The 17,578-nt window shown below is 40.9% G+C and overlaps 1 protein-coding gene across 4 annotated transcripts in view; it reads left to right on the top strand.

Moving 5' to 3' along the window:
- The window catches only part of LOC120734248 (disks large homolog 4), a 60,919-nt gene that overhangs the window by 9,401 nt on the left and 33,940 nt on the right, over positions 1-17,578 (top strand). Inside the window, exon 1 of one of the 4 annotated variants that reach the window (XM_040032938.1) lies at positions 9,680-10,823. The exons of 2 other annotated variants lie outside the window; for them this stretch is intronic. In XM_040032938.1, the coding sequence (XP_039888872.1) occupies positions 10,722-10,823 (102 nt within the window). In that variant the 5' untranslated portion in view covers positions 9,680-10,721. Of the gene's footprint in view, positions 1-9,679; positions 10,824-17,578 lie in introns of those variants that run through there. One more of the 4 variants, XM_040032937.1, reaches the window with a different exon arrangement.

Below are 17,578 nucleotides of genomic sequence, written 5' to 3'. Positions count from 1 at the left end.
TTTTTTTTTTTATTTTTTGCTCTCCTTGTACGTGTGCTCTGGGTAGGTTTAATCATCCAGTTTGGGTATTACGTATGAACATGGCCCGGCACGTGTGGGTGTGTATGTACCAGTGAGCATGTTTCGAAATGCAGAAAGAGTGAAACTCTAGCAGACTTGTTGATTAAAGCATTACAGATTCATGCATGCATGTCTTTTATTCTACGTCTGGGTTGGTTCCCGCCTGTGTACGTCTGGGGATAATTCATATTCTTATGCACTTCTCTTCCCCCGAGGACTCTGGGACATTAGGCTAGTGTCCTTCTCAGATAAGGAAAATCATCCTGTTTAATCAGCTGGCATCGCTTTGAAAAAAGGTCATTTCATTTTTAGGGTTACAGTAAAGACTCGTGACCAACATCAGGTTAATGGGACACAGAGGCAAACAAATGGGTTTTCTCCTCATGTCCTGGTTACATCCCTACGTGCTGAAATACAGTTATTGAAGCAGTCGTGCAGGTTTGTGTAAAAAAACAGGGCTACTCCAGCCTTAATTAGCTGACATGATGAGTCTCTACTTTGGCTGATCGAGTGTTTGGGACTAAGATGCCATTTAATGCAGTTCCACAAGCAGAAGCCACTGTGTATGCACATGTATGTGTTTGTGGTCGAACAGCGCTTTGAGCTGGTCATTATGGTGTATTTGACAGGTTGGACTGCAGATTTGTAGCTCAAGTAGGTCTGATTTAGGAGAGCCATTAAATTTATGGACTTGTTGATTAGAATACGAAATGCAGTCTACACAACGTGGGGCATATATAATGTTTTTTGTTTGTTTGTTTTAAGTGTGCCAGCATGTTGGATTTTAAAAGGAGTAGATTAAACGATAGCTTGATGCAATTTCCCTGATTTAGTGCACAAAATGTTTAAAAAAATTATATACATCTCAAGAACTGGAGTTTGATGTTTTGATAACCTTTTTTATTATTATTCTTATTCTGGTTGTTTACCTCAGTTGTGTCAGACATCAAGACATGAGTAGACCAGCCACTTCAGGTGGTCCACCATGAGATGCAAACTTCAGAAGTACTCCAGGAAAGTTTCAGAGGTTGGAATCAGTGTGCATGAGTGATGCACAGACCAAAGTATATACATATATAAAGAAATGCCTCATAATCCAGTGCATCTGTCAAACACAGCAGAAGTGGTGTTATTGATTGGATGTGTAGCACTGCTGGTGGAGTCGCTTGATGATTTTGCTTCTAATTGCAGCAGCGCGGTGATCAGTACATACATTAAGACTCCTCAGATCCAAAGGATCGCATTAGAACACGAGGAACAATGATCCAGCAGCAAGGCAGTCTTAAACATTCACCAAAAGCAATTTAGGAGGAGTCATGAACTTGACCTGGAGTTCAATTGAGATCCCAAACAAGCAAGAAGTGAAGATGGCTGCAATCCAGGAGGACCAGAGCATCATGTAGGTGTGTGATCGGGCAGTTGTCTGCGTGACAAATTTAGTTAAACTGGTTTGATCACATTAGGGGACCATATTTGAAAATGGTTGCAGCCTCTACATAGTTTACTTTATGTGGATGTCACTGCCCTGATATTGAACTGAAAATGACGCTGGGCCTCAGATACCATAGAGGTAGCATGCGTGAAGAGCCAACTTTGCTCCAGGTAGCAGAAACAAAGTGAAAATACAACTTCTCCATGCCAGTGCACGCCACCACATGTTTCAACATCATGCTATTTCATTGTCTTATTTCATCACCTTGTACAGCTTTCTAATGGGTTTACTGGGCCATGACTGGCCAGGTGATCTACTCCATCATAGCTCAAACAGGATGCTGATGGGAGAGCAGATTTCTGTCGTATGTTTTTCCTTTCGTTGTTAGTAAAATTTTACGAGGCCCGACTCGTTTGTGAGTTTACTACCTCTGCTCAACCAGTCGCTCTTTGTATGATTATGAAATGTGTCTTTGCAGCAGTTGTTTTGCACATTTGCACCGAGCATGATTATACTAATGACAACTGACCGTGACAACCGAGACTGAAGTTATCACGTATTTCCAAAAATCAGAAAGTATAAAAATGATCACCTCCTTTTACTGTTAGTCCTCATTCTGTTTAGAGCAATGGTGATAATATCTCTTGAACTAAACACTGCTTGCTAGATAACACAGAAGACACTTACAGCAAAGTGATAATTACTATGTTCACTTAAGACACTGCTAGTCGGGCAGCTTTCTACCGTTATTTTAGGAAACTGTTCAGCTTGTCATAAAGATCTATGCTGGCCGTTCAAACTACGCCTACCAGCCACAACATTAAAACCTAATATTATGTGGAGCCCCCTAGCGCCAATAAAACAGCTCTGAACCATCTGTGATTGCAGGTACCAGGATATTAGCTGTAGATCAATTAAGTCCTGTGAGTTGTAAAGTGGATCATATTAGTTTTTCCCACATATCTAACAGATGTTTGAGCAGGACTGACATGTGGAGAATTACAGGACAAGTTAAAGCTCTTTGTTAGGTTCTTTATTACAGTTGAAAGATGCTGTCTTTGCTATAAAGGTCTGCTATAATGGCCTGCAACAGTGTTTAGGCAGGTAGTGCATTTCATGCAGCAAACATCCTCATGAATGCCAGGACCCAAGCTTTTCCAGGAGCACACTGACCAGAGAATCATGCTGCTTCTGACATCTGCCTGCCATGTGCATGCACCCAGCTCTCACCATGATGTGCAACAGAACATGATTCATCAGACAAGGCCATCTTCTTTCACTGCGTAACTTCTGATGCTCCAGTGTAAGGGATCTCAGCAGTGGACGGGGGTTAGCATGGGCCTTCTGGCAAACCGGTGGCCATACAGCCACATACTCATGTACCGCAACCAGCTTTAACTCTGTAACACCAAGTTATTGTGATCTCAACATCATTAGACTGATGTTTTTTTGTTGTTTTTTTTATTTGTCAGAAGGTTCAATAAACAGTTTGAACAGGTTTAAATAGAAAAATTAAAATTTTTTGGCAATTATTTCATATTTCAGGCTTTGCAGGGTCACAATTTCTAGCAATTTCAGCTCAGGATATCAACCCATCAGTTAGCCTTTGCTCCCTATGTGCATCTGTGAGGCTCGGACACCTATGCCCCTGAAGACAGTTCACATATTTTACTTCCTTAGACACGTTTTATAGGGAATTACCACTCCAGATGAGCTGACTGGGTCAAAATCATTTGAATCCTTATACATCAGCTTAAGGTTAAAGGCATGTTCACTAGCTGCATACCATAATCCACCCTGTAACAGGTGCAGCCAACAAAATAACAAAATAATATAACAAAATAACTGGTTGCATTCACTTTACTTGCCAGGGGATTTAATATTATGTCTGATCTGTATGTATTTGAGTGCTATTCATAAGAAACTGGTATTTTCTTGTCTATTCATAAGAAATTAGTGTTTTCCTGCCTACAGTAGCAGCCTGTACCAGTAAACATATGTCAGTTCAGTAACCACGACCATAAAAGACCCTCATATCAATTTTGCATTCTGATTACTGCTAACAGCTTCATCTAGCAGTCCCAGTCTTCAAAACCCATCCCCTGCGGCACACCTATGAACTCCTTTATTCAAATGGGAGTGGTGGGAAAATGGAGCATAAATATATCCAGTTAGATTTACCTGGCAGGTTGGTTCCCGGGGGCTGTTCTGTTTTAATCATCTTGGTTAGAAGCTGTTCCATGGCTGACCAGACTGACGTCCTGCTGAGCACACTACTTGCAGAGCCAAAGCAGCGCGTGGTGCCATCTTTTGTTGCATTTCTTCAGAGGGGGATCCAAAAGAAATCTACTTTTACTCTGACAGTCTGTCAAAAGTATAAATGAATGCGTACACACAACAAATGTGGAGTTGTGTTGCCACGGTGTGGTTCTGTGCTCCAGCGCAATTTATTCAGTTCCATTCAATACAGTGTTACAATATGCAATGAAAAGTATTACCCATTAAATGAACTCCTGTGAGTCCTGGCCATGGTCATGCTAAAAAACTTACAAAACACAACAAAGCAAATTTCACATCTAATTATAGACTAAGCTGCATTCACACCCCTAGGCAAAGAAAATTAAACTAGCCTAAACTAAACTGTAGTCTTCTTCCATCTGCTGTTACAAAAATAGTTCAGTGAGGAGAGAGCCTTGCTTCTGCAGTTACCACAGAAACCATGGCAAGGTTCGTCAGCTCTATGGAAACACCACATGAAGAGAAGCACATGGAAACACTACTCACATGAGATCACTCCATGAAAAAAAGAGCTCCGTTAAAATTCCTGCGGCTGGTGTTTACTTGTTAGTGGAGAAAATAGCATTTATAAGCTTTATCGTGGTGGATGTGGCTAAGGACTTTGATATTACAAACAGGTCATGGTTTCACACAGACAGGCACAACGTATTTGCCACCAACACCTTAAAGGATACCTGATATAGTAATTTTGAGCTGCATATTTTTCCAGTCCTTGATTCTAATAGTGTAGCTTTTCATGATTCAAGTTTAAAATAATGTCTGAAACAGGCTTTTTTAGCTCCTTGTCCTTTAAGGTCCCTATCTCTTTAAGACTTCTTTCTGATTGGCTGTCCTTTGCAAACAGAAGATTTCAACAGCAGTTGGGTGGGACTTCTGCGCTCTCGTTGACATTGTGCTGCTCTTCATGATCGCTTCGACGCAGTGAAGAGCTCAACATAAAACAAAGAAAGCATGACAAATATGAAATAAGACTTATTTTACTAAAATCAAGTCTTGCAGAGTGGCATATTACGTCATCAGCCAGACATTGCATTAGCATGTTCGAGGCATGGCTGCTTTAGCAAGACGACAGGCTATGGGAGGGCTTTCGGCACGTGGGTGGTGGTGTTTTACATCGGACAGATTTTAGTGCAGGTTAGAGCCTGACGTGATGATCCAGATGATCTTTTATGCGCATCTTTTCACATTAAGTCTCAGATGGAGGGGAGGGCAGCAGGCAAAGGATCGTCTCTGTACTGTGGATGGCACACTGCTGTTTGTGTTTAGTGTGGGAGGAGGCACAGCAGAACCAGAATGTAATACAGACTGTGAGGCTATGGTTGCAAAGAATTGGACCAGTAGCTGCAGTTAGACGTTCTTCTCTCATCACAGGAAGAGAATTATCCGCACGCTTTTAAGATTACGACGTGACAGCGTGGATGCTCTCATCCGCTTGAAGGGTGGTGCGGACAACTTCGATCCCATTTTCCCCCTTAAATAGTTCTCCCAAAAGGAGAAAAACAGTGCATTCTAGTGGCTATGTATTTTTTCTTTTAGCTTTTTGAATGTGTTGAAGGGATAATGCACGCACCATACTTCATACATAATGGATTGCTCCAAGTCAACGCTGTTGGTGATGACTCCATTTGGGCATGTAATATTTATACAGCTGGGTGAATTCGCAAGAGAGAAAACCAGGAATATCCTATCTGAAACTTAACAGTTTGCCTTTACTACAACTTTTGTGTCCTGCTGTTGCACCTGCAGGTTACCTTTAGCTTTGTGCAGCGTTGGGGTCAAAGAAAGGGTTTTTACTGATGACAACAAGTCCAGTTTAACTTTCTCTGACACTAAAGAGTAAATTCATAAAATATTACACTCAAATGCATCTCAGCTAACATTTTGCTTCTAGTAAATTAGTTTTAGCTCGCAGGCCTCTTTGATATGAAATTATGCCTGTAAATGCTGCAGGACTGTAGTCACTGAACAGAATCAGATATTCACACAGAGAACTTTCAGATATTGTTGGTTCTGTGTAGGTGTGAATACTATTATTCTCACCTTGTGTGTTTTCCTAGTCAAGAGAGCTGAGGCAGTCTCGGAGCCTCGGGAGATTCCCGGTTGTGTTTGCGTTTCAGTTCCGCTGTTCCGGTGTCAAAGCTGCTGAATGCTGGAGGTAATGGAAGGCTCAATAGTAGAGAATTGTTCTGGAAGTGTGATATACATTGGTTTCCCCCCAGTTTGCCACCTTCTGTGACAGTAGTTCTACACTTTCAGTGAATGCAAACACTAAAGCTGTAATTCCTTGTAGGTTTTGCCTCAACAAACAACTATTTAGAGAGCAGGCCCAGACAGAGCAAAACTATTTTGTCATCCATGTTTCACATGTTCTATCAGTTTATGGCTTTTTATAGAAATCTAATTGGTAGATGTTTGTTTTGATTTATTTCAGAACGGTGTATTATACAGTAATGTGGGCTTTGTAGGCTTTGGTATGGTCATGTTAACTTGGTAGTCCAAACCTATGTTTTAGAGATTTCAAGAAACAATCGGCTGCATGGTTCAAAAGAATGCAACCCACCATCATACTACAATTTCGACACCTGTAACTTGCACGTAAGCAATCCACTAAGCAGTGGATGACTATACAAGGGGATTAGATCAGATGGCAAGTATTCCCCAATTGGAGATCCCTAACAAAGTCAGCAAAGAGCACATTTAGCATTGGCCAGCTTGAAACTGTATTTTTTAAATGATTAATGCAAATATCATGTTTTCTGGAAAGCTGCAGGGAACTCACTTTAGAGGCCCTTTGTGTGATTTTTCCTTTTCCCAGATCTACAGTATAGATTTTGGAGAGATACACCAGGTTGAAATAAACCACAAATATGCTTTAATTTAAAAACAGATTATAAAGTTTGGAAAAACTGTTATGCAATGGCCACAATCAACTTTATAGTGTCATTATAAACTGGTTCTGATATGGATAACATATGGAATAATTACTCTGCATACATTTACATTTGGTGAAAGGTTTGAGGCTAATATTATTGCTATTTCTGTTGGCTGGACTTACAAAATATGCTCTAATTCATAAATCTGAAATGTACGGTCTATAGACAAAATGAAGCAAGATCAAAGTGCATTCATTGCTTTATTTAATTTTGAGATGTATATGTATATGTAAGAGTCTAATAAATAGAAAACAGCAATAAAATTTAGCTGACTATAGTTGGCGGAGTAGGATCTATTGATCACACACATCTCAAAAACGAGGTGAGCTAATCTAAAAGCAAGGACATGCTGTGCATTTTAGATGGGGATGTGGGAAGATTAACAAAGGCATCAATGAAGACTGAATATTTACATTTTCACACAATTAAATGTAAACCAATCAGAATTTCAGCTTTGATTTGAGCTTTAATGTAAACTTTTAGCCAACCACCACAGCTAGTACGGAACATCTGGCTCTAACCTCAGGGCAGGCTTAACAGGGTTTTAGCCACTCACAGCGTCAGTGAGGGGCTCTTCTCGTGAGCTCACTGTATTTCTTTAAATTCTCTGTCCATTTGAGGAAGACCTGTCACGTGTCTCGCTTGTGTCGCATGTAATAGTAGCATGAGACACCTGCTTTTATGAAGACAATCACCCGTGACAGAAACAGTCCTGCTATAGAGCCAGTGACCAGAAAGCTGCTGGCAAGAGGACTGTTTGTTAGGGATCTGCCACCCTTTGCAGATGTTGTCATGGAAACACTCTTTTGGGGTTCTCTCTCTCTCTCTCTGTTTCTCTCATACAATGCAGCATTAGGATGTTAATGCTATACTCAAAACAGTTCAGGTTTCCATGTGACTCCCACGCTTACATAATACTGTAGTTGAAGGGAAAAGCCACTTACAGTATGCCATAGAAATTATACTGTGCCCATGCTGTATTGTACTTATTATACAATACCTGTGTACCCATGTATTATACTGTACCTACGCTGATAATTTATGACGTTAGTCACATCAGTTTTTGTGTTAATTGCATGTTAATACACTTAAGTGTTGCATAAAATGGGTCACTTCTACTGTATATGTTGGCTATACACTACATATTAAAGATGGATGCTTCTTAGTCTGGTGGCCACTGGCCTAAGCCTCGAGTTAAGGATCTCGGTTTTCCTAAATGCTGAGTATGGCTAACTACAAAGCAGGGATAGAGCATGTTCAGATGGTAATAACTTTGAAATCACATGGTAGCCTCTCATAATTAATTTTATACTGCGTTAAATAAGACTTGCAACGATACCATTAACTCATCATGAAAGTGTTTATTGATGTATCAAACCACGTAAGAAATGGGCATTGTAGTCTTTTATAGTCTATGCAAACAATTCAAAGCTACCACACAGTACGCTAGCAAAGTAGCCAATAAAGTCAGCAGTTTTGTTTTGCCTTTGAACCAAAGCTACACAAAAAATAATCCATGATTTGTGAATTATGCGCGTGTAAATTGCTACCAGATGTCCCCACTGGTCATAAGAAAGAAAGCAGGTTTCAAGGATTTCTGTCTTCCAGATCTGAAACCTCCATGTCTATGTACAATTTATAGTTATACTTAAAAAGAAGGGGGAAAAAAGACATTTCTATGTCTACATATTTTTAATGAAAGCCTTGAGAGGAATCCCAGGCATTCCTGGGTTGTTTATTTGGAGGTTTCTCTATTAGGAGAGAAAGAATAGAAAATAGTTCATGTCTTTTTCTTTCTTTTTCTTGCCAGTGATATATAATTTAGACCTGTGATATGAAGGCTGATTTGAACCAAACTGAAATGAGACAGACTTCTGATTAGATGATTAGTTATTGATATTGTGAAAGTACTCTTTAAAGAAAGTTACTTTCAGAAGGTGGAGTATTGCCAGGGGAACACAAACACACATAAAAACTGTGTGGATGTAATTCAAGTGGAGGAGTAGAGGAAAACGCGTGGACTACCCTTGTGTAATTTTGAAGAGGTGGCCTACTAAAAGTCTGTTACTCACAATCTTTTCCAGTATACAGTCAGCAATGTGAACTATCAAAGGGCATTCACCGCTGCAATCGAGGACAGACTTTCAGTTATTATGTGCATAAATATATATATATATATATAGTATCAAGCCTGGAAGTAAAACATTTCCATAAATACAGAGTACTAAAAGACTAAGCAAAGACTCAGATGACTTATAAAACAGAGCATTTATGTGATCAAGGATTCTCTGCTTATGTTGATGATTACTCCCTGAATCACATGACCAAACTAGAAACTTTTAATTTCTACACACGTCTTTTTTGGTCATTGAGAGAGTTAACTCTAAAAGAAAAAACATTTTTAAGCAGCTGGCACTATATTCTAATTCACACTGTGCTGTAATGACCTCCCCATGAAGATCTGTGATAAACCTGCTGATGTCTTTAGCACACTGGATATCTCCAGCTCTATAGGTGGGAGATAAGGGTTTTAAAATATATATATCAGCAGCACACTGGGATATCTGGAACAGTTTCTGTGTTCGATTTAACGCTGACGTCACCCGGGAGCATTGAGCCCTGCGCCGCAGTCGGTCCTGAGATGAATGCACAATATTCAGATCTTCCCTACCTGGTTCTCTCACTCCACCCTGTGGGCTCACCATGCCAGCACAATCCCACGAAGGAGTGGAGACCATCAAAATACCAAATGAAAACTGAAAAACACATTCATGTTGTGACAGCTGTAAAGTGTGTGCGTGTGTGTGTGTGTGTGTGTGTGTGTGTGTGTGTGTGTGTGTGTGTGTGTGTGTGTGTGTGTGTGTGTGTGAAAGAAAAAAGGACAATAACTTATTGCTATTGTATTTTATTTTGAAAACACTATTTTAAAAAAATCAAGAGTAATTTTAAAATTGATTTAACTTTAGGTTGATTCAATTTTTTTTTTTGTTTTGTTTTGTTTGTTTTTTGTTTTTTAGTTCTGAACAGGCCCAGCGAAAAATAAAGGCCCACTTTCAGCACTTCCGTTTAGCACAAGTGGCACTATTCCCTATAACAACCATCCAGATCATGCGCAGTGATAGCTGAGAAAATCCAAAATAATGACACATATAAATACTAACACAACAGCAAGAGAGTCTCAGCTTGTCGGTCCTAGTTTACGTCACTATTTTACACTATTACGACATTTAAGACTGGGCATGTGTTTGCTTAACGTGAGGATCATACATCGCTGACCATGTGAGCAGGTTGTTTTGAGGGATACGGTCAAACACCGTGTGCTGATGAATGAAATGAAGACGTTTCGCATCCCTCCTCCTGAGTTGAGGGATTTCAGCACCTTGGACAGCAGCCTACACGCCATTTTCCCGGTGATCCATCGGGGGGCGCAGCAATCACGGTGTTACATGTGGAGGAGAGCAAGGATGTTTGTGTAGCATCAAAAAATGCTCCCCGGCTTTCACTGCTCTCGCTTTGATACTACTCCACTACTACTACTACAATTTTCACGCAGACTCAAAGGATAATTGATAATCGCTCTCGCGTCACTCTCTGCGCGGATTTCCTGTGAGATTCCTGCTGCGCTTTACGTCCAAACTTTACGGCTCAATCAAGTGAAGCGCGAGGACAGAGAGAGACGCGGGGGGTTGGTGGGGAGGGAGACGCTATAGCTATGAGTGACGCTTGCTGTGCTCAACCTCTGGACAATATGGCAACGTACAGGCAGCAGTCGACTCGTTAAACGTTAACGTAAAGTAAATGTAAAAATAAACGAACAAATAAAGCAGGAATACACCTCACGCTTCAACGGGGCAGCCCGCCCATTAACGGGTACTACCGGCCCCACACGCCCCCTCCAGCTTCCGCGGCTCTCGTCTAAATTGCACCGTGGCTCTGAGTGAGAGGCGGCGGACCGACGAGCTCTGGTGCTGTCTGCCTGGTGTGAGGGCTTCGGACTGATGTCTCTGCCTGTCAGGAATTTAAAGTGTCTTTCTCCGGTCATGTGCCAGTGTAAGGTCATCTGCAGCAACCGGACCCTGTCTCTTATGTTCGGGTGTAAGGTAAGGCTGCTGCAGCAGCAGCGACTCTCATCTGGATGCACTTTGTTCAGACACCGAACAAAACCGAGCAAAAGGCCTCTGGGAGAAATTAGCTTGCTTTCCTTTTTTTTTAATTTTTTTTTTTTTTTTTTCAGAGGGGGAGGGTTAAAAGCCATCTGAACCGCGCTTTTTTTCCCTTCCAAGTGCAAATCCACGATAGTAATTAGTGCAGTGAAGTGACTTGGCCATATGTCTTGAGCCAGCAAGCTTATTCACATCTTAATACCTTTGCACCGCCGAGTGGTCGGGGTTTTCGTGCTCAGATGGTCGATTTCAATTTACACATAGCATGCTACAGCATCGCTGGCAAGCACTGTTGTGTTTAGTGTTAGCTGCTGTTCAGCGTAAATTCACAGTCTGATGCTGCTTAATGAATGGAGCATCGCTCCCTCCTGTATTTCTCCTCCGTCTCCATTGGGCAGGTCACGGTAGGGCTTGACCACAGGTTCACTTTGCATTCCAGCAAGGGAAGATGCATGCTGTGCTTTTGACCTTGGAAAAAACACTTTATTGCTCAGGGCCACTTAAGTAGCCTTCATCCTTAGAGGAAGCTGCAACAGAACAGAGCCTGCTTGGAGTAGGGTAACATGAACGGAGAGTAGCCTGTTCTTAAATCAGACCCAGAGGGTGATGTTTGCTGTTTATCAGGAAAAATCAGGCAGTTTTTATTTTCTTGGATGTTTTTTTTTTGGTGTTTGTCTGTTTTCCATCATGATGAGAACGTGTAATCCAAAGAGAGGACATTGGGCATTCATTCACTGATTCTCTGATTGTCCAGATTTTCCTCCCCCCATCCCTCCCAACTTCAGGTGTTTCTAGTATTGCAGCCAGCTCAGAGTTTCCCTCCACATGGCACACTAATCTGTTAGCTTTACAAAGCCAAATCCGACTACACCGCTCTGCTCTGGCCAGTAATTGTCGCTACACTTGCCAAAATGGTGTGTACATGTGTACAGAGCTCCAGTTAATTGTTTGTAAATTCACTGCTGACGTTTTGGTCCGTGTTTTGTCTTGTCACTAGAATCCAGTTCACTTCCTAGTTTGTGGCTAGGAGATAAGACAGCTCGACATCTTCGTCGTATCCTACTACCTGCAACTATTTGAACATTTTGTCTGCTGCAAAGCTGGTGAGGTTTTACGTGGGTGTTTCCTCTTCGTGTCTCTGAAAGGGTGGTCCTGCTGTGCTCAGTATTGAGTTTACTAGCAGAGATAATCCCATTTGTCCCCATGCATCACTCCCTCCTGGCTCATATCCTCCTCTGCATCTCCATCAGGAAAACCACACCTTCCTGGTGGAAAACACATCAACATTCTTCTTCCAGTGATTCAAGCTGCGTCTTCTGTAGTCATGCCCATCCAAGTGAAATGCGGTTCCACAACACAACATTTACTCTGTCGTAAAGAGCAGGTTTCAGGTGGGATTAATGACTCGGTTAAAGCCACTTGTACAGTAATTCTGTTTTAATAGATCTGGCTTCTAAGCATGGGATTCTTTTCATTTCAAGTGTAATTTATAAGCAATTATTTTAGTTGAGATTGTTTGGGAACTTTCTGGTAAGGCTGTCTCTATGATGCCACTGGTAACTGTGTTGGAGCTGGCTTGTTTTGGGGGGAAAACACAGGAATCATCAGTGCATTCAGGACTAGCCTCAGCATTGTTCTTTCATGTGCAAACAGTGTACAGATGCAGGTTCAATAGCCCTCCAGCAGCTTGTGTCAAGTCGGTTGCAGTCTCGTGGGGAGTTGTTATAGGTAGGGCTTAATTTGGATCTCTGGGATATACAGTGTATTGGATCAATATATATATATTTTTTACCTCATATCATGTATTTGCACCCTTTGCTCTCAATAAACCTCTATGTTACACTAGCTACCACATGACCGGTCGTTTTCCAAGGGCTTTCAAGGTGATGTATTTGCATAACCTTTGTTCTTAAACAATGCCCGGCACAAATCCACTCAGTCATTTTGAATACAGTGTCTTAATTAAAAAGGTCTTTATATGGCTGTAGGCACTCAGCAGTGCTTTAATGGGCTCTCTTATGCTTAATGGCCATTGATGGCCTAGCAACATTCAGTCAAGACGGCCTGCCTCACTTTGTCTTTAAGCCACAATCTGGAGCGGTACTTCTACTAAAGCCCGTGCAATGTAAACAGGCCAAAGAATAGAGTTTTAAAATCGAGCGTTAGTGCAATGAATGATTTATGACACAGGTATCAGCGCGCCTTCATCTCAGTGTCAAGGTCTGTAATCAGCTCACCCCGATAATCAATTTCCGTTGTGTCTGTATTGGAAAATAAACAAAAAGAAAAGTCATTCATTACCAGCCCCCAAAATTTTAAATGCACAGAAGTAATTATATAGAAAGGAGATAGCAGAGAGGATATATTTGGGGCACTGATATCACATTCACCATGCTTAATGTCCCTGTTTTTATAGTCTTGCAAATACACTTCTTCCTATGGATTTGACCTATTTTACTCTGCTGTTTGTGTCGCCTTCTTTGTTACAGAGAAATGAGCCCGAGCTCAGCAATAAGCTTGAGGATTCCCATCACTGTAGTGGAGTGTACAAAAGTTCTTCTCAGGTCTAAGATTGAACCATTTCCTTTATGTGCTTATGTGAGCCAAAACACCACACTGTGTTATGAGAGAGGCACATTTATGGCATGAAAACTAAACCTATTCTGAAACTGACCTTACTGAGTCCACCTATCAAGGTCATGCAAAAAATAAAAAATAATATAAAATACATAAAAGTCTAAGAACAATCTAAAAGAGGAAGCTGTTGTTCATAAACATAAACTGCATCCTATTAATGGGATGGTGGTAGACAATACAGTTTTTAATTTAAACAGCTCTAATATTCAAGCTTACCAACATGGCACTTTACAAATGCAACAGTCACCAGAGTTAGAGATGCAAAAATGATGGCGGAGCCTTTGATTAACCAGTAGAGGCCCTTGTTACAGTTAATGGTACTGATTTTACTTTTAAGCTAACTTTATTGATTGGCAAACACAAAAAGGACCAGAACATTACAAATTAAAAACTCACCTCGCTGAGCATCTGGCACATGGATATGCATCATCAAACATTAAAATTAAATCCATTTTTAGCCTCGCTGTAATGCAGAAAGATTCAGAGTTGCGTTACCCTCCAGGAAGTAAACATTCACAGAAGGCACAAGCACGTAAATAAGCTCAGCATTTGTCTCCGAAAGCCAAAATGAATCACTACCAACTACTAAACATGAAATAAATTTATTTTTGATGTTCAGCCATTTAAAAAGCCTCTTTCCTTTACTTTCGAATTGTGGTATAACAAGGTAACGCTTTTTATTCTATGCGAGCCATTAAGAAATCAATGCATTTCATCGAGGCGCTTCATTTGCAATATTTATTGTTGGTACTTTTAAATCTACCATCGCTGCATTTTCATTTCTAAAGAAGTACTGTGGTAAAATGGCTTCTCCATGCATGATCGTGTTTGCGGACAAGTCAGAGAGTGAGGGTTAATGTTGCAACCCCCATTACAAGTGCACCATACGTGAAATCGCATGTGGTCAGCAAAAAAACCCCAAAAAACATGGTGTGTGCATGCTTCTGTGGACCAAGTGAAAGGAGATGAAACGATCATCACTGCTGAGCTGTGTCTGACCTGCAGACTTGCAAAAACGATAAAGCAGTTTATTTATTTATTTATTGCTAATTAAGGGTAGCATGGCATGACGTACTCCTCTCAGTGCAGCGAATATCCAACACACCCTTTTATCCACGGGGTTGCACTTAAGCTGTCAGGGCTCTGCTTGTTGCATTGCCTGCACACACTGACCACCAGAAATCTAGTCAGCTGTAGGCTCTGACTCTAGCTTCCTCACGTGTCACGAAGCCAAAAGGAGGGAGCATGTTTGCTCTCCCTTCCCTCCCTGTCTGATCTTGATGTTTCCCTGTGTGCATTAATGCCAAGCATTAATTCAGCAGTCTGCATTTACTTCCATTTACATAATGATAAATTTCACATGAGCTGGCCTACTACTGCAGACTCGTGCAAGTGTTTCTTGCCTCGCAAATAAGTGTGAAGTTCCAGTGAAAGCAGGCTCTAGACAGACACGATGCCCCCCCATGCCCAGCCCTTTGCAGAAGTGCCACAGCCGAGCACCCACTATGGCAACATATACTGTAACTCTGATCTGATTATTGCGTTTGAGGATGATGCATCTGTGTGGGTTTTATCAATGATGAATCATCCCACAGACAGGAAATTCAGAATGTTATTAGCATCAACACGAACATAAATTAACAAGCAAAAAGACTGAGATTTGAGGAAAGTTAAAACCGCACTAAAAGTGCGCCAACTAACTGCTAAGGTTGTTTTATGGCCTTTTATGTTTCATTGTGATATGGAAACTACTTTCAGCTGCTTGCTTAGCACGAGGGTTCCCACAGCAGGAAGCGCCGCATGTTTGATTTAGCAGTTTTTAATGCCAGCTGCTGTTCCTGCGATGCAAAAGGAGATTTGAGTCATTAACCAGCAACCTTTTGCTCGCCAAGCAAATGGTTCCACTCTAATATAAAAAAGCCTGTTTTTTGTACAGTGGTTAAAATGGGATTCGAAGCATGTACTGCTGAAAGTATTTGTTTGATTAAAATGTTGATTTTGAATAGGTCTTCAGGGCAGAACTTAAATCATCTCCCTGTGGGACGACGCAGATGCATTTCTGTTGCTGCTCGCTGTGTAACACCTTCGTATTTCAGCCCAGAAGATGTGTTTGCACTTGCTTTTCATTCAATTATGCTAATAAATCAATAAATCATGATAATAAATAATTTAATTATGCATTCTTAAATAAATATTCACTCTTTGCCCTTTGTCTTTCTGTCTTTTGAAATTTTTGTCGGCCCATTAGTTAGATTGGTACTTAATGCTAATTTTCAGCATCGCAAAGGCGACAACTGTAGACTTACATTTGGGTAAAGAGGGGGTGAATCTAGAGCATCTCCGTGGGGGTATTGGATACTCTTCTTTGTTGGAGCTCCACTTTTTGATTTAGGACTGATGGATTCTTACATTAACATCCTTCTCAGCACAGCTTTAAGCAGTCTTCCCCATGGTAAATGTAAAAGTCTGTTGTTATTGTGGAAGCCAGCATAGCTACAGGATACTAACACTCGTCAAAGTGTTGTGCTGAAACACCTTGGAGAATAGTCTGAAGTTACCATTGGCAGTAGATGAGTGAATTTTCTGTCTTCTGGGGCTCACATATACACGAAAAAAGTGTTGTACTGGTAGGTGTTGGCTGGCAACAGCAATTGTGATAATGCAAATGAGATGAAAGCTGTGTTTGAGGTTTGGCTCTTGTGAAGACACTTGGGAGTGAAAATCAACTGAGAAGGCAACAGTGACTGTATCTTGATGGATTGTAGTGGAAAAGAGGACGTTCACATGACCGTCACAGGCAAATGTTGCTCTCTTTTCTGCGCTCTGTCAAAGTGACAGTGAATGATGATGCTGGGCACCATGAGTGTTATTTCACCCACATCATCAGTCTGATTTTCAAGATAATGTAAGTAGTCCACGTGAGTGTGGTTGATAGATTCTAGTGGGCTGGTGTGAGGGTTTGTTCACCGATATCCAGGCAGAGCTGTGGCCTACTTACAGTGTGTGAAAGGGAAGAACACAGTAATTACTTTTTGTTGCTTTTTTTTCAAAGGAAGAGCAAGAAGTAAAGTTAAACCCCAAGTCAAAGACACTTTTATTTTACGGTTTTCACAACAAGCAATTGAAGTACAGACTTTCGGGTTTAATTCAAGGGACAGCAGAGCATCTCAAGGAACACTTTTCTACTCTATCTGATCACTCAAAGCACAACTTGGCTCACCCATTCCTACAATGCTTCTTCTAAGTAAGTGCTTTCTGTCTAACATTCACACACATTCATACTCTGATGGATGAACCTTGCCCATGCAGACTGGAGTAGCTTGGAGTTGAACAATCAACCTTTCACTTAGCAGAAGACCTGCTCTACCTCTTGAGCTACAACCACCTATGTTGATGGTTTTAGATGCCAGGCAGTCATTGGCTGCAGGATCATCCAATAATTAAAAGCGATCTTTACAGTTAAAATGATGTTAGTTTGTCCAATTACCTTTGAGCCTCTGAAAATAGGGCATGATGTAATTCCTAAACAGTCATTTTAGTACTTTTGCTAAACCCGTTGACTTAAAGCTGAGAGTCTACAATTCAATCACATCTTGATTGCTGGGTTTAAAATCAGCTGTGTTGGTGAACAGAGGTAAAATTACAAATCTAAGTGTATTTCTTGTCTAGTCGACCAACATTATGCGTCAGTAAATCATCAGTAATTATATATATGTTTGTTTTGCTGATGTTTGATCCACGCATGAAAATTAACTAGAAATGCAAAAACGACCAAGCTGTTCTCTTCCCCCTACACAACACTGCTGAACCATACCAAACTTGTATAACATTCATTGACTGTGAGTGCAATATTGTCCAAGTGTTTTATTTGTCTGGGATATCTAATTTGTGAATATTGCCTCCCTTGCACATGTGGTTTTCTACCTTTTCACGTTCATTCATTCAGATTATCTCTACCACCTACAGTGTACAGTTCATTGTGTCATCTCAAAGAGCCTCCGGGCGCTTGTTTGGGAAGTTATATTTTGAAAAACTATCCAGATTTAGTTAAATGC

This window comes from Simochromis diagramma, unplaced genomic scaffold (genome assembly GCF_900408965.1).
Source record: "Simochromis diagramma unplaced genomic scaffold, fSimDia1.1 OVJJ01000216.1, whole genome shotgun sequence".
In the NCBI taxonomy this organism is placed as follows: Eukaryota; Metazoa; Chordata; class Actinopteri; order Cichliformes; family Cichlidae; genus Simochromis; species Simochromis diagramma.
This window is presented reverse-complemented; position numbering and strand designations above follow the sequence as displayed.